General features: G+C 35.9%; 2 protein-coding genes across 5 annotated transcripts in view; both read right to left on the reverse strand.

Moving 5' to 3' along the window:
- LOC110437833 (probable E3 ubiquitin-protein ligase HECTD4) overlaps positions 1 to 15678 on the reverse strand; it is a 37016-nt gene extending 21338 nt beyond the window's left edge. For all 3 annotated transcript variants that reach the window (XM_073936006.1, XM_073936008.1, XM_073936007.1), the window contains exons 1-3: positions 15648 to 15678; positions 14460 to 14538; positions 10185 to 10341 (exon numbers count right to left, since the gene is read on the reverse strand). The gene's annotated coding sequence lies outside the window, so the exon portion shown is untranslated. The remainder of the gene's footprint in view (positions 1 to 10184; positions 10342 to 14459; positions 14539 to 15647) is intronic.
- On the reverse strand, positions 900 to 15678 carry si:ch73-190f9.4. Of its 2 annotated transcripts, none has more exons than XM_073936034.1 (5): positions 15648 to 15678; positions 14460 to 14538; positions 10189 to 10341; positions 1207 to 2186; positions 900 to 1018 (listed from the first exon to the last, which is right to left on the reverse strand). In XM_073936034.1, the coding sequence occupies exons 3-4, from the start codon at positions 10236 to 10238 to the stop codon at positions 1226 to 1228; spliced, it is 1011 nt and encodes a 336-aa protein (XP_073792135.1). In that variant the 5' UTR covers positions 10239 to 10341; positions 14460 to 14538; positions 15648 to 15678; the 3' UTR covers positions 900 to 1018; positions 1207 to 1225. The 2 variants fall into 2 exon arrangements, with proteins under 2 accessions (XP_073792135.1, XP_073792136.1); XM_073936035.1 differs by having other exon boundaries at positions 10185 to 10341.
- Positions 15679 to 18497: the final 2819 nt, after the last annotated feature.

An 18497-nucleotide genomic window follows, 5' to 3' on the forward strand; every position in this document is an offset into this window, starting at 1 on the left:
AAGTAGTAACACTAAGCTACTATAGTAACTATATATGATATAAACGACTATTTTTTTCTCTTCAGTAGGTTATGGATAAAATATGGTAATACTTATGGTTTAATAAAAATAAATAGATTTTTGGAAATCAACAGGCGACCCCCCTTCATTGTCCCGCGACCCCTCGGGGGGTCCCGACCCCCACTTTGAGAACCATTGGTTTAAGGGACAGTTCACACAGAAATGAACATTTACTCATCATTCACTCACACACAAGTGGTCTCAAACCTTGAATTTCTTTCTTCTGTTGAACACAAAAGAAGATATTTTGAAGAATGTTGTAAAAGAAAAACAGCCAAACTTTATTTTGATGGTCAGTTTGTTGAATTTAAGTTACATTGCATCTACAGTACATGCCAACTAATTTTCATTAGACTGTTGGGTTGGGGTTAGGGTAAGTTGACATCCACTTGAAAAGTTTCTTATAGTCAGTTAAATGTCTGTTGAAGGAGCAGAATCAGCAGATATTAAGCAGACAGTCTACTAATACTCAAAATAAAGATGATCTAACCATCAAAATAAAGTGGTACAGAAAAAACCCACAATAGTAGGAACGAAAAATACTATGGAAGTCAACAGCTGCTTTTTTCCAACGTTCTTCCGAATATCTTCCTGTACAGACATTATTAGAACCCACTGTACATTATAATTAAAATCCTGATTTATAATTCTACATTTGATTGTTCTTTGATGCAGTCCTTCTCATACGGTCTGTAAATTATTGTCTAACACATCAATAGATGTGAAAAAAATCCTATCGTTTACTTCTGTGTCTGGAACAAAGTGCTATTATGCTTCTCTTGGATGGATATAAATTGCAAGGCTGAGCTTTACTGCTGAATGAGACACACACAAGACAGTTTATTCAATTCACATTTATTGCAAGTGTTTGGCCTGCTGGGGAAATCAAGGTCTTTCTGGAGCAGTGATTGGTCACTCTGGGGATGATGAGTGGAGATCGTGAGGCAGGCCTTCTCGTCTGGAAGAGAACAGAGTCAAGAAAATCAGTGTCGATGTCTAAATGAAGCTGAATTTGAGTATGAATTAACATGACCTCTGACCCACAGAGAATTCTATATATACATATGTGTGTGTGACATACAGCATGTTCCAGAAGTGTTACTAAGCTCAGTCAGATGTCATGTCACTTAAATGAGATGAAATTACCTTTTAGAATGTGTCCACACTAGCTCCTGCTCCTGAAGTAGGCATAAGCAGCACAGACACCTATGCCGACTCCGACCCAGGCTGCTGGACTGCTCACCGCAGCTTTCACAGCACTTTTCACATTGTTGGAGATCCTTCTTCCCCATGAAGACTCGCTGTTCGCTCTCTCCTCTGTTTTATCAGCGGTTTCTCTCTCTGTTTCTCTACTGGTCTTTCTCTCCTCTGTATCTCCAGCGGCCTCTCTCTCTGTTTCTCTACTGGTCTTTCTCTCCTCTGTATCTCCAGCGGCCTTTCTCTCTGTTTCTCCACTGGTCTTTCTCTCCTCTGTTTCTCCAGCTGTCTCTCTCTCCTCTGTTTGTCTTGGAGAGCTGCTGTCATTATCTGAGAGGACCTCAATTGTCTTGTCTGGGCCCCACATGATGATCAGAGGTTTATTCAGTAAATCAGTGAAGTTCAGAGCTTTTTGTGCTCGCACTGCATCACGTCGATGATGGAAAGTCACAAAGGCATAAGCAGGAGAGATGATGTTGTTTCTGCACACTTGCACAGTCGAGATGGACCCCAATGCACCAAACTTTTCAATAAGCTGTTGTTCGGTGACCATTGGGTGCAGATTGCTCACGAGCAGTGTCTTCAGCTCAATAAAGCGGCTCGTGGGGACCACAGGATCTGGTTGCTGGTCCCGTCCTGAATGCTCAAAAGTCACATAAATGTGTCTGCAATTAGTGTCTTCATCAAAAGAAAAATCCAAAGAGTGGATTTGGCTGAACTGTTTCATTGACTCAATCAGTTCTTGTTCGTCCACATCTGGGTCCAAAGTCAGAACAACCGATGACCACTCGTGATGAGGGTTGTCTGAAGACTGATTATAGTAAGTATCCATAGCGAACGAGTCCTTCACAATCACAGATTTGTCAATTCGTACAGTAACTGTGTGATTTACCAAGTCACCGTCCTGAATGCTGGCAAACCGAGATGAGCTGTTTTAACATAGAACTACTTTAGAACACATTCTATGACTGTCGTTGCTAAGCAACCATCAGCTGAGAGCGCGTGTGTGCGCACACAAACAGGATTCTAAATTGTTTATAAATGAATCTTAATCTGTTGACTATTAGATAAACTATTTATTACTATTGTTTTATCCTACAGATGATTGTTAATGTGCTGTTAATTATTATTTATTAGAAAAACCACCACTACTATGTCAATTGCTTTTATATGTCCTATTTAATGTAAGCATCACAAATGCTGTGGAGATACATATGGAACATTTGTCAAGCCAATAAAATAATCTGAAAACATTGACTTTCTCTGTGTGTGTGTTGGTATTTTTAAAGTTTTAACATATACATCTATTGAAAAATAACCAGTTTCTGTTGGTTTACAGAAGCTTTTAGCAGAAACCTTTGTCTCCTCAGCTGCTTCAGTTTATTTAATGAAGGATTGAGTGCGGAACAGTTTCTTATCTGAAAATATTCGGTCACAGAACTAAACATACCTGCAAGAGTGATTTATATTTGACTGAATAGAGTTGATAAAATAATAATATTCACGGGTGTAAAATTCCTAAATTCACCTCTCACACCATATCCCTTATTAAGCTTCTGTATATACTTACAAATAAAGTATGTATTTATGTATGTATGTATGTATGTATGTATGTGTGTGTGTGTGTGTGTGTGTGTGTGTGTGTGTGTGTGTGTGGCTAATAATTCTGACGTCAACTGTATATATATATATATATATATATATATATATATATATATATATATATATATACAGTTGACGTCAGAATTATTAGCCCCGAAAATTATTTCAACACTTCTAATCATAACAGATTTAATAACTCATTTCTAATAACTGATTTATTTTTTCTTTGCCATGACAGTAAATAATATTTGACTAGATATTCTTCAAGACACTTCTATACATTTAATGGCTTAACAAGATTAATTAGGTTAACTAGACAAATTAGGGTAATTAGGCAAGTTATTGTATAACGATGGTTTGTTCTGTAGACTATCGAAAAAAATATTGCTTAAAGGGGCTAATAATTTCGACCTTAAAACGTTTTTTAAAATTTTTTTAAAACTGCTTATATTTTAGCCTAAATACAACAGATAAGACTTTCTCCAGAAGAAAAAAAATTATCAGACATACTGTGAAAATGTCCTTGCTCTGTTAAACATTGTTTGGGAAATACTTAAAAAAAGAGAAAAAAAATTCAAAGCGGGGGCTAATAATTCTGACTTCAACTATATATACATATATATATAATTATTAATTAAAATTATATATAATTAATTTGTATACAGTTACATATGAATACATAATAATTTTTATGGGGTCATTATGTGTGACAACAATCATGTCTAATTTTTAGTCATAATTACATATTTTGATTAGCCTTGGCAGTGGGGTGTATATTTAGATATAATATATTATGCAGCATATTGAGAGACTGCCTGGAAATTATTATTGGACACAAACAGTTGAAGTCAGAATTATTAGCCATCTTTTATTTTTATTTTTTTTTAATATTTCCCAAACAATGTTTAACAGAGCAAGGACATTTTCACAGTATGTCTGATAATATTTGTTCTTCTGGAGAAAGTCTTATTTGTTTTTTTTTTGGCTAGAATAAAAGCTTTTTTTTAGTTATTTCAATCTTTTTTATTGGTCTTTTGCATGACAATAAAAATTAAATATTGAGAGGTAAACAGTAATGTATTGTCTATTATTAATCCCACCCCCTAACCTCTCGTTCATTAACTCAACAAAACAATAAATACATAAATATCAAAAAAAGAAAATTAAATACATTAGAACATGACATCAGAGTAACTGGATACAGATGGGATAAATAATAATAATTAAAATAATAATAATGCATTTAAATAAATACAAAAAATGATAATAATAAAATTTATTAAAACTTTCTGATAAAATGGTTAATTTTACAGGTTGCCAGCACCAGGGGTAATAGGCAGGCCTTTGATGTAGTCAAGAAAGGAATACCAAATCTTATAAAAGGAATCTAATGAGCCAGAGAGTGAGCAATGAGCATCTCAGCATTCCAAGTCTGATACAGTAAAAAATGTCCTGTATCCACTTGTCATGTGTAGGGGAAGAAGTGTGTTTCCATTTTAAAAGTATGGCACGTCTGGCTAGAATTGTGGTAAAGGCAAGAACCTTGCTGTCACGCACTGTCAAATCAGGTTCAAGGGACACACCAAAGAGGGCAAACAAAGGATCAAGTGAAAAGCAGTTTTTAATTTTCTAAAACACCATTTTAAGGTCAATATTATTAGCACTTTTAAGTCTTTTTTTTTTTGATAGTCTACAGAACAAACCATTATTATACAATGACCTGCCTAATTACCCTAACCTGCCTAGTTAACCTAATTAACCTAATTAAGCCTTTAAATGTCACATTAAGGGCCCTATCATACACCCGGCACAATGTGGCGCAAGGCGTGGCGCAATAGTCTTTTGCTACTTTCAGCTCGGTGCAAGGATCATTTTGAGGTGTTGCACCACACTGTTTAAATAGCAAATGCATTTGCGCTCAAATGTGCGCCCATAGGCATTCTGGTCTAAAAAAGCAGGCGTGTTTTGGCACGTTGCTATTTTGAGAAACTGTAAATAGTCTGTTCTATAGACCAGAACAAAGTCGGTCTATTGTCTGGCGCAAAGTGCGTCTGGCTTACACACTACACATAAGATGTAGAGCAATACGCAAATATCTTTACATATGAAAAAGATATAATATATTAAGGATATATATATAATAAGGATATATATAGGATATAAATATAAATTATTAAATATTACAAAACAATTAATTTCTAGCCAACATGAATTTAAAAACCACTGCCTTATTTTCTTCATCTCGGGAGGCTTTTTCAGTTCATTCAATTTGCTTTTGTATAATGTTATTATTATTAGCAGTATTATTTATTATATCCATATTTATATTTGTTTTATTAAAAACAAGCTTAGATTTGTCCACCTGTCAGGTTTTAGACCATATGGGGCATAGCAGATGTATTTGGAAATAACACAGTTTTTTGACCACACTTTGTCATTATTGTTTATTTATTCATTTGGTGGAAATTAGAACTAAATTCAGAAATAGTTTTGAAACAAATCTTTGCGCTTAACAAACGAAATTAATTATTTATAGGCTAATTGATGTCTGTGCGGTAAGGTTTCCCTATCCAAGAGAGCAAAAGTTAAAGTGAACTTACTTTACTTCAAAATGCGCTTATGGCGCGACGCAGCTGGCTTTTAAAGGTAATGGGAGATGAGACTCTGATTGGTTTATTCTCAAAACACACCTATAACTCATTAAGAAAATAAACACAACCCTTTTAGACCATGCGCCACGGCACAAAGCGGATTTTCCCGTCCTTAAATTAGCAAAAATGCGTTCTGACACGCCCTGAAATCGTTTGCGCCCTGCGTTTTGCATGAATTGAATTGAATTATAATAAATAATTCAATTCAATTCAATGATGAAAGCTGCAAAACAGTCATCAGTAAATACATAAAAAAATAATATACACCTCAAAAAAGAATAGACAAAAGAAAAATAAGTAAAATCTCACTTCTATCACTCTTTAAAAGTTTTGGTTTCAGTTTGTGTCAATTTAAATGTTCAGTCTGAGCTGATTTTCATTTTTCTGTGTTAGTGGAAAGGCAGGCGAGTCAGCCGATGCAATTTATGAGCAGGTTGAGCAGGATTCTTGCGATGACTACCGGCGCACTACCGCTGTTTATTATGAGCCGCAGTTTCAGTGTAAAATTAGTAAAGGCGAGCTTCTATGACGATGATATGTACAGTACTAGATTTGACCTTTAGCGGACATTTGACAGTGAATGCAACGCATCGAGATTCAGGGACCTTCTCCGAAAAGCACGTATACTCGATTGATCTCAGCTGGCGGATCAATATTCCCCACATCATGATCACTCTCATCTGCGCCTCAACTTAGGTGGAGTTTGCAAACCTGTGTGCTTTAAGTTTTCACTCTTCAGCCGTTTGCATTTCCCGTGGTCATAAAAGCTCCTTCCCTGTCATCTGACGAGTGATTGACAGCTAATATGAACCAATATAGCGGCAGGGAAGAGCGATTCAGCACGTTTTTTAGAAAAAAATCTAAACAGGTCGCACTACAACCATTTTATGCATTCGCACCAATGCTCCCAAATATATTATGAGACTAATTTTTGGGCGCATATGCGACCAAAATGGTCGCAATTTCGAGCCCTTCTTAATAACAAGCAAGTAATAGTGTCAATAGTGAGAATAAATATTTAAAATAAAGGGTTACCATAATTACTATAGTAAGTGTATGGACACACATTAAAATAAAGTGCTAGCTACAAAATAATATAGTAGTATAATTTAATACACATCTACGTATTCTATCAAGGTTTGTCAGTTTTTATTGATGTTAATGATTGCAAATAATGATCTTTGGCTCAACAAACAAAACAATTTAATAATGACAAATGACAGAATAGGAACACAATCACCCCAATTGCATAGAAATATATATAAACTAATCAATATACAGTTCATGCCTGCCATATACAGTTACCTGTAGGTTACCTGTTACCTGTAGGTTGCTGAGTTCATTATTTTGATTGCACTTGCAATTTAATACTTTCTTTTTCTCATTTACATTTTATTTTTATTTTTAACTTCAAAAGATCAAAATGGCAGAAAAACGTTTGCCTTTCTCTCTATTCATTCTGTTTGACGTTGTGTTATAATTGGTTCTGAGGCCTGCCAATAATTTTATTATCCATGCAGGGTTCTTGCACCATTTTAAAAGTAAAATTTAATGCTTTTTAAGACCTTTTTAAGACCTCAACAAATATAATTTAAGACACAAAAATTTTATAATTGCTTTGGAATAGGCTACTCATTTTAATGTTCTCGTTCGATTTAAATAAATTGTTCCTTGTCACAGTATGGATAACCCACAGTACCTGCCTTTTGGGAGTCTGGTGGTGAAATGAAACTGTTATAGCTGACTGTGAGAAGGCGTCTGAACTAGAGCTGTAATCAGGCTATAAAAGTTAGGCCCGATAAGAGCCCGAACCCGACAGGTACATTTTGATTGACAGCTTTTTAAAAGCCCGAACCCGTTTATAGCCCGACATTATCCAAATGTGCACATGCACATAGCTCTTTTGTCTTTTTTTCATGAATGAGTCGTTTATATGCGTTAAAATTACTTATTAATAACATAGACTACAGGCCAAGTTGGAACATAAAAATAAAATAAGCCCTCTGAAACATCTTAACATCTCAACACTCTAAATAGGCCTGGGTACATACACTTAACCTTTAAATTGGCCAATGCACCAATAAAAATAAGGCGCAGTAGGTAGTGCTGTCACCTCACAGCAAGAAGGTCGCTTTGCCACTGGTGCGAGCCTCGGCTCAGTTGGCGTTTCTGTATGGAGTTTGCATGTTCTCCCTGCTTTTGTGTGGGTGCTCCAGTTTCCCCCTCAGTCCAAAGACATGCGGTACAGGTGAATTGGGTAGGCTAAATTGTCCGTAGTGTATGAGTGTGTGTGTGAATGTGTGTGTGGATGTTTCCCAGAGATGGGTTGTGGCTGGAAGGGCATCCGCTACATAAAAACTTGCTGGATAAGTTGGCGGTTCATTCCGCTGTGGCGACCCCGGATAAATAAAGGGACAAAGCCGACAAGAAAATGAATGAAATGAATGATAAATGATGACGGGTATTTGGCAATAATGAAATTAAGATAAAGGCTCTGTGGGAATTGTTTTGCCACTTCTCCTGACAATAAGGAGATGGTGAAGCTAAATAATAAAAGAACAATGCCAGCATTAGTCTGTATACTCTGACTACATTACGATTTTATGGTTTTATTAATATTTAGTTATAATTGGAAATTCTTTACTCATCAAGATTAGGCTGTGTGTTTTTGTAGGGGAACATTATTTAATCCTCTGTAAATGGCTTAAGTGCAGTCCTTCTCTCACTGAGCAGCACTGAACACCCTTTCTCTGCTGCTGCTACTGGCCGGGATGCACTACTGATCTGGCTAATTTAGCATGTTGTGGGTAGGATTGTTTGTTCATCTTCCACCAGTCAGGAACATTCATTTAAATTTCCATGACAGCGGTTTCAATGCAGCGAGTGACCTCGTCATCTTCCCTGTCAGCTCGCTGGACATTGCTCCTTAGTGCTCTACCGTAATACGCAGTATATAAGCGACCGCCGATATACTTTGGCGACTAGAATGACTGTTAGAATTAAACTGGTGGCTCGCTCTTTTTGACATCTCTGTCATCATTTGTTATACTTTTGCAGGGATGGATTTCAATGTTGTAACAAACAATTTGATTACTTCCTCGTGCTAATCGAAATGCATCACATGACTGTTCATTTACTGCGCAAGCCCAAGCCCGGCACGACCCCGTCTAAAATGATAGAAATACAGTCCGAAACCAGCAAAGATCTTCAGCTCTAGTTTAAAGTAGTAACATTGTTAGGTCGAGCTGCAAACAATGCAAGGATTAACCTGGACCCGCTATGACTAGCTGCTGCAACGTCCCGCGGCTGCTTTCCACCTTTCATGTGCGACTCGACGGCTTTGAGCCCCATGGTCCCTAACAAAAAGGTATTTTTGCTGAATTTACACATTGCTTCATTGCCATGTCATTAAATTTACACTTTCCCATCTTTGCATTTTGAACCTCACATCAACAACCGCGTAATGACAGCACGCAGGTGCAGACCGGCGTCAGCGTCTGTACTCTGTAGCTGACCTACCGTAATAAGCTAATAAATCACACAGACTGTCATTTCTCTCCTGTTTCACACATACTAAATTAATCAACTACTAGATGTTTTACTGTGGACCACTCTGCTTCCCTATCGTCATTAAGCAGACCAGCTGAAAATGTAATACCTACAGCCACTTTACGGTAAAATTTAAGACAATTTAGGACCTTAATTTCCTAGATTTTAATTTAAGACATTTTAAGACTTTTAATGGACCCGCGGGAACCCTGTCCATGGAGACAATTCTGGAAAGCTTACGACACTAATGAGAGAACTCACTCGAGAAATTTGAGATCTGAAAAAGCGTACACGGTGGCCTCTTGTGGTTTCGCGAAAACAAAAAATGCAAAAATAGGTACCTCCTGGGACGTATTTCATGGTCTCCAAAAACGTTCACTGGACTAAGTTTTTAGAATGAGCCTGGGTTGCTTTTAAAACTTCGGTATCGATTGATACCAAATTCCAGTATCGTGACAACACTATAAAAGCACATTTAAGACATTTAAAGACTTAATGAAAAGGAAAACAAACTGTAGAAATAAACAAAACAGCAATGTGTTGAATGCAACATATAATGTCTAGGGCAGGGGTGCCCAAACACTGCCCCGGAGGACTGGTGTTCTGCAGAGTTTAGCTCTACCTGCCAGGAAGTTTCTAGAATAGTTAGAGCTTGATTAACTGGTTTAGGTGTGTTTAATTATGGTTGAAGCTAAACTCTGTAGGACACCGGCCATCCAGGATTGAGTTTGGGCCGGTTGTATTTATATCAAAATTTCAAAGTACCAGTACTGATCAGACTCACTGTATATCTATATACATCTATAACAATGCTATAAATACAACTCTTTATTTGCTCCCAAGACAATATACATGGCGAAAAAGATATATAAAGTTCTGATGGTGGTCGTGTGTGAGTGAGAAATTAATCCTTTCAATTTAAAATATCCGCTTAATGCAATTTGTGCCAAAGTAATGGCACATTTTAAACACAGTTTAAGCATATAAACTTGTTGTGCACATTGTGTGTTTTCTAAAGGTGGCCTACATGTTCAATAACTGCTTTAAGTGATTGTAACCAAGAAGTAAATTATTGCAACAGTATTTTAAAGGATCTTCAGAGCAAATTAAATAAGCATATCTCACCTACCAGCTCCACGACCTGAATGAGCACAGAAGTGGGCACCGTGTCCAGCTCATCCTCAGAGCGCTCTATGGTTTCTCCTACACTGTAGGTTAGCAGCTGGAAACTCAAAAAGCAACGAGTGCAACACCAGCACTGCTCCAGGAGGGGGAGACACGCCTGTGGACAGAAATATAGATATGAGCTAAAGTCAGCAGGAATGGTCTTAATGAATCTGATTGTTCACTTAGAGAACGCAAAATAATGCACATCACTGTTAAAATAAAATAAATGTACAGTGGGGAAAATAAGTATTAAACACGTCATGTTTTTCTAAAAGAGCTGCTGACATGGAATTGAACCAGATTTTGGTAAAAAAAATCAACAACAATACAAACATAAACATAAAAAAGACGCAGCTTAAATACGGCTCTCACATGGAGACTGAAGCCTCATACTTTGCTCAGGTGTGAGTTTCTCATAAACTTCAGGAGAGATTCAAAATCTTGATGCTTCTGTGGGTCTCGTCTATCAAATCTGAGCTTTATTTTGTGTTTTCTATTGGATTCGGTTTAGGTGATTGGTTGGGCCATTCTACAGCTTGATTTTCTTTCTCTGAAAGCATTTGAGAGTCTCCTTGGCTGTGTTTTGGATCACTGTCTTGCTGAAATGTCCACCCTGGTTTCATCTTTATCCCCCCTGCTAATGTAGATGTTAGACTGAAGCAGCTGATTTTCATTTACACTGAGGAAGGGCAGAGGGTTGCTGAAGAACTACTGAGAGATTTCAGCTGCTGTCTGGGCTTTCCAAGTCTTTCTACACCCCATTACTTTGTGTGTTCAATTATTTTCCCTGTGTAATTTCATTTTATTGTACATAACTTAATGAATAAAGGAATTGGTTTTATTTTCTTTGTATATATGGATTTCTTTAGTTGTTACCGACATCCAGTGAACATTTCAAGTCTACAGCACCTTTAGAAATAAGATTTCTGAGAAAAATGGTGACGTGTTCAATACTTATTTCCCCCACTGTATGTAAGAGATTGTGACATGCCCAGTTTGACGTGCACTCTGTCAGTGGGGATGAGGACGCTGGGATACTGGTTGGATGTGGGTGGAGGAGAGGGGCTGGATGGAGAGGCGTCCAGCGGGAAACATACGGCCTCCATCAGGTTCAGCCGGCCGTTACGCCGCACTTTATGACCGAGTTATACATTTTTTAGACCAAAAATATATACAATGCCGCCAGACCAAACTGTGGGCTAGCCCACACAAAACAGAAGTCTACTGTGAGTCCATAGCAAGTCCACATAAAGTGGAGTGTATATGGCCACACTGGGCAACGTATAGGTATACTGGGGCACAGTATCTCGGTCAGAAGTATGCCCTATGAGCATGTTCTGTGGGTATTTAGTAAATAACAAAATAGTTAGGTCCCACTAATACGAAGTTGAGTCCAGGCACAAAATATGACTATAAGGTCCCAATAAAGCACTCATACAAAGAAGTGTGGTTATGAACATGCAGGGCCATTGCGGCTTTAACACAAAACAAAACTAGTTCACTTCTACTATGTAGCAAAATAGCATAATATTACATTTACTGCATAATTACATATTTTGAAAGCATAAAGTCAGTAATAAATGAAGCCATCTAAAAATATAAAGACAACATGGACAAGACTGCTTTACTTTATAAAAATGCAGATAAAAAAGTAACCTTGTAAATAATTATTCCTTTTTAATACGTTAACTTTTCCACTTGAATATGTAAAAATATAATTTATTCCAGTGATGTTAAAGCTGCATTTGAGGCATTTGCGTCCTACATGAAATCATTCTAATGATTTGGTGCTTAAAAAAACATTTTTATTTTCTATTAACCCAAAACTACTTATGCATTTCGACTGTTATTTTATGTTTTGTGTTAAAATGTAAAACTTATCAATGTCACAAACACACACACATACACTCACACGTGTGTGTGTGTGTGTGTGTGTGTGTGTGTGTGTGTGTGTGTGTGTGTGTGTGTGTGTATATATATATATATATATATATATATATATCACACACATATGTATCATATGTATATATATATATATATATATATATATATATGTTAGGGTTGTGCCGATAGACGATAGTATCGTGTATCGATGATAGGCAAAGATATCGTCGGGAGCTGAGACCTATGACGATTTTAAAGACGATGTTTAGCTCGTTTCACACTACTGTAGACCTATTACATGTTTTAATTGCATTATTGAATAAAACTAATAGTATTATTTATTTTAATCATCATTATCAATAATAAATTAACTATAAATAATATGATAGCTTCAGTTGTTTACATCAACATCGCCTGACCGACACTTTTGGACAAAAATGAATTACTTCGATTGCTCTCTTGCGCTTTTTTTTTGTCTCTTCGTCTCTCTCTCAGCATCAGCAGGTGTTGAAGGGCGAGCGGCAGGTGAGGGCACAGCCACATCTTTGAGCAAGTTACTTTGTTGCATAAAAATTAGGGGTGTCAAAATTAATTGTTTCTTTGGTGCACCGAGATGCAGATGCGGACAATTCGGTATCGGTTCAGTAATAATCATAACCGGTTATTATGTACTGACGTCATTTATCTTCTATGCACTCTGTCGCGAGGGAGATGAGCGCGAGTATTTACAAGACTCTGGCAACTCAGGGCCGGTCCGTGGCATAGGCACCATAGGCAAATGCTAAGGGCGCTGTATATCCAGGGGGCGCTAAAAATGAGCGTGGTTAAGTTGGTTTTGTTTTCGATATTCTTGACACACATTCAGTTACAGACGGCAATAACTCAAAAACCTCTTACCTTAAAAATATCTAAAGTGTGTTTCCTACAAAAAGACAAAGCTGGTTATGTTTCACAGCTGCCTTTCTTTTTTTTCGCTCCACACTACGAGCACTGCTCCGTTTAAGCCCTCGCAATATGTGTTTAGCCGGGATAGCTCGCGCTGAGAGGAGCTCTCAGCAAGGGACCGTCGGAAAAGTGCTTCTTTTTTTCGTTTTTCTGCTCCGCTCTTCACGAGCTCTCCCTGTTGCGTGCTAAAGTGTGTGTGTGCGTGTGTGTGTTTGTTTCTTTGGTGCTGTCTATGTTTGTGTTTGAATGAGAGACAGTGTGGTGCTGTGTGTCTTTGTGTTTATACAGACAGCTTGTTAAAGCCTCCCCTCTAAAATATAACACTGTATATGGAAAGCATCGTCAATGCACCGTGATGCACCGAAATATCGAATTGAACCGAATCGAAGGCATGATAATCGTGAGACCAGTATAGGTTCACACCTATGATAAAAAATAATAGGCTAAATAGCAAAACTAGATTTTATTAACAAACATGTTAAAAAAAAAAAACATTTGTAAAAATGAAACAACTGAAAAAGAAAATTAAAGAACTCTGAAAACAGCTCAAATGTTCTGGAATTAAATGTGTTGTGGTCGTTGATCATTTGAGACTGCTTTAACAGCACTGCCGCATGATTCTCTCTTGCTTTCACAAAAAAATTTATTTATCTTTTATATCTGTTATTAATAGCCTATTTAAGTTTTAGGGGGCTTATAGGCTATTTTACAGTGCATGAATAGACTGCTTCTTCAAATACACGGAATAGACGTGTTGTTTGATATTATTTCGATCTCAAAGCCCATTTAGCTGTAAGAGCGCAGTGATTTGCATTGGTTTGAATAATTATCCGAAATCAAACATTATGCAAATGCAATGGGTTATTAAAGAAGTTTAAAAATCATAAACTTCTTCAAATCATTAATAAATATGTTTAGATATAGTTAATAATAATAATAATTATATATATATATATATATATATATATATATATATATATATATATATATATATATATATATATATATATATATATATATATATATACATGGCTCGAAATTAACTTTTTTACTTGGTAGCACCGGTGCTCCCAACTTCAAAAATTTAGGAGCACCAGAAAGCATTTAGGAGCACTAGAAAAAATTTAGGAGGACCCACCAAAAATTAATGAGCACCAATGCAAATTATATTTTAAGGGATTTATTGTATTTGAAAAAAACATCTGTATATATAACATATATATAAACACTGCCAAGCCCCCATGCGATAGTATCGTGTATCGCCGATCTCACAGGGGGGCGATATGGCGATTTGAAAGTTTTGTATATCGCCCAACACTAATATATACATAAAAAAGAACAACTAAATACAACATTAAGTTATTACGTAAATCAGTCCTCTCAGGGGCATCAATATATTTATACCTGATTACCGATCTTCTGCTCTTTCCTTCACGATGTTTCCACTTTAGATGCTGCAGGCAAGCTGCTTTTGTATCAGCATCTAAGTGAGACAAAACAACAATACATAAAAATATATTCAGTTAAACTAAACAATGTAAGAGTTTCATATGTGTATTTTCTTTACCATTTGTACCTTAAGATTTCCAGAGTAAAGAATTTGGGGGGGGGGGACTCAGGAAATAATATATTTACAGGAGTTCCAGGATGATAAAGTTCTAGATATTTCAACACTTAAAACAAATTTAGGCTTAGATTTATTTTTTTCAGAGAGAGAGAGAGAGAGAGAGAGAGAGAGAGAGAGAGAGAGAGAGAGAGAGAGAGAGAGAGAGAGAGAGAGAGAGAGAGAGAGAATGCAAATGCAAACCAACTAGTTGAATAGAAAAGAAACAGATAGATGCATGAAGAAAACCTAATTTATAAATATATAAATTTATATATTAGGGCTGCAATAACGAATCGATTAAATCGATAAAAATCGATTAACGTTACTAAAAGCTATCAGTTCGTTGTGTCGTTTGACTAAAAAAGAACACACCACACACACACACACACACACACACACACACACACACACACACACATATATATATATATATATATATATATATATATATATATATATATATATATATATATATATATATATATATGACATTGTTTTGTGAGATCGACAATAATTTATCACGTAACGATAGTTTACTACAGCATAGATATATGTATATATCTATATCTATCTATATATCTATGAGACTAGAGCATATTACGTCAGATCTGGGGCTATTCAAATCTTTTTCCGTTGCAGTAACGTTAAATACGTTGATCACATAAACGGCAACAAACTAACATGATAACTTACCTCTAATTAACACCAAATGATATGTATAGTGATTAAAGAACTGTGTCATGTCATGAAAACCTATAAATCTGGTTCAAATAAATCATGTATTGTAATTATTGCCTCAGAAAATAACAGCTCGAGTTTGAATAACGTTAGATCGCCTCGGCCGTCACTTTTCTGTTCACTCATGATTCAAGCGAATCACTACAATGGGTGTAACTGAACACCAATCAATTCTCAACTATTTATGGCTAACTTAATTTAATACAGAACTCAAATATTAATCCATAAATTTGAAAGGCTAAACTTACCTGGTCGGGGCTCAATCTTCAACTGGCTTGCAGTGGCGGGTCACGTGACCTGGCAGTGGCTGGTGGCAGCCGCCAGTCTCCAACTGTCTGATCAAGTGACCAGCCACTGGTTAGTTGCAGTTGCGGCTGGTGTGTCCTTGCGCTCTCATTCAAAGAAATTACATTTTTAATTCATGAAATGTGTATTCTTAATGGTCTATTTGTTTCCGTCACTGACATTTGCAGCAGTGTTTCCTCAAAGAAGGTCTTCAAACTGACCAGTGGGTTTGCATAACTCGCTGCAGCAGCCAGGGAGCTCCGAGTTTACCGCCTTCACTTTCTCTTTCTCTGCAGCTTTATACATTGATTTACCATCATGAATATACTCTTCTGGACCTTTTCTATTACATATTGTGTATATTAGTCAGGTTAATTCCAGATACGGTGCTCCAAAAGACATAATTACATCTGGCTGGTGAGGCATCCCCCAGCAGCTCCACTAGCGCACTCGCGCTCATGATTTTGACGCTTCTCTTTGCACAATCAAAATTTAATGTTTAATATTTTTTAATCCTTACAGTCTACTGCGTTACATCAGAGATATTTCCAGCAAATTTATCCCAAACGATGTTTAATCATCTTTTTATTATTATATTTATTTATTTTTTATTTACATATAATTTTCTTCTGTTGTTATAAAATCCCACCAAGAATATATTACTTATTAATAATGATTAGCTTGTTGATATTTATTACATTCATTATTTATGTATTTATTAAATCAAATATAGAAATCATTATCAACAGTCATTTTGTTATATATGTTGCTATGTTAATTTAATTAATATATTAATGCCTTTCTGTTGTTGTTTAAACATTGTTAATAACAATAAAATATCTAAATAAAAAAAATATATATATACAGTTGAAGTCAGAACTATTAGCCCCCCTTTGATTTATATATATATTTGCTAAATGATGTTTATCACAGCGAGGAAATTTTCACAGTATGTCTAATGATATTTTTTCTTCTGGAGAAAGTCTTATTAGTTTTATTTTTGCTAGAATAAAAGCAGTTTTTAATTTTTTAACAACATTTTAAGGTCAATATTATTAGCCCATTTAAGCTATTTTTTCGATAGTCTACAGAACAAAACATGGGTATACAATAACTTGTCTAATTACCCTAACCTGCCTAGTTACCCTAATTAACCTAGTTAAGCCATTAAATGTCACTTTAAGCTGTGATAAAATAAATCAGTTATTAGAAATGAGTTAACAAACTATTATGTTTAGAAATGTGTTGAGAAAATCTGCTGTCCGTTAAACAGAAATTGGGGGAAAATAAACTGCTGGCTAATAATTCTGATTTTAACTGTATATACTTTATTAACTATATATATATATATATATATATATATATATATATATATATATGTTTAATTGTTTTCTATAATTACACAAAAGACTGAGATGACAATCCCTGTACATTTACAATCTTTCCATCCTCATTTATAATACATACATACATGAATAAAATAACTAAAATTTATAAAGTAAATAAATGATAAAAAATTAAGTAACAGCGGAGTTGAAGTTCTCAAAATATGAAACCAAATTCCTGAATATAAATATCTTGCTTTTTGACTTTCCATTTCTCTTAATGCTTCAAATATATCAAAATTTTTTATATAAACACCACAATCTTGGGGAAATTTTGAAAAATTTACATTTATGAATATCATTTTAATAATATCAACAAATTATTCATTATAGAAGATATCTTTTTTATCCTTAATTATTAAGCCTTAATTATTTCCTATGAGAAGATTAGTCTTACAGATATTTTCTGTTGAATCCAAACTTTTACTTCATTCCAAAATGTCTGTACCAAGTTACTTTGGAAAAACAAGTGTTCAATTGTTTCATTATCTAAATTATAGATATACATTCCCACCAAACCTGGTGATTTTTCAGAAGTTACACATTTGGAACACTGTATTTTAGAGATAAAAAAACGGATGTGCCAAAATTTTCTGTGCCTGAACACAAACAAGACAGAGGTTATTCCAACCAACTAAGTTAAACTAAACCTCATAACATTAACCTAGATGGCTCGGCTGTGGAGGTTCAGGCCAAACTAAAGAACTTGGGGGTAATATTTGACAAAAATCTAACATTTGACCCCCACGTGCTGTCCACAGTAAAGACATTTTTTCATCTCAAAAACATTTCACGAATCCGGCCCATGCTGTCCTTTTCTGTAGCAGAAAAACTGATCAATACTTTAATTCCCCCCCCCCCCCCCCCCCCCACCCCCCCCCCCCCCCGCTTAGACTATTGCAATGCCTTACTACTAGCTGGTGTTTCCAAAAGTAGCATCAACAAACTACAATATATTCAAAACTCAGCAGCCAGTTTTCTGACAGGGACTAAAATCAGAGAACACATTACTCCTTTGGGATCTCTCCATTGGCCTGTCAGATTTCGTATTGATTTTAAAATCCTCATGCTTACATATAAGGCCCTGCATGGTTTGACTCCACACTAGCTGTCTGAACTCTTAACTTGGTAGTCACCTTCACGTGACCTCTGTTCCTCTGACTTTGGTCTTTTAACAGTCCCCTCCACTCATCTGCGCTCTATAGGTGACCGGGCTTTTGCATCTCTGGCTCCGAGGCTCTGGAACTTTCTTCCCCATGACACGCTGAATCTTTTACATTTTTAAATCATCCTTGAAAACTCTTTACACTTGCCTATTCATGAGGTGTGCATTTATGGTTTATGTTTCTTGATACTTGAATGCTTTATCAATGGTGAATGTTTTAGCCTGAATGATTCAATTTTACTGTTATTCTAAACTGTTTTATA

Source organism: Danio rerio, chromosome 21, assembly GCF_049306965.1.
Source record: "Danio rerio strain Tuebingen ecotype United States chromosome 21, GRCz12tu, whole genome shotgun sequence".
Lineage (NCBI taxonomy): Eukaryota > Metazoa > Chordata > Actinopteri > Cypriniformes > Danionidae > Danio > Danio rerio.

What these genes read in the sequence shown, in the direction of transcription:
- si:ch73-190f9.4 (XM_073936034.1), bottom strand. Translation starts at nt 10,238, where the DNA reads ATGAGCTGGACACGGTGCCCACTTCTGTGCTCATTCAGGTCGTGGAGC. An exon ending in TCATTCAGGTCGTGGAGCTG is followed by an intron (nt 2,187 to 10,188) that starts GTAGGTGAGATA and finishes ATGTTAAAACAG; the next exon opens with CTCATCTCGGTTTGCCAGCA.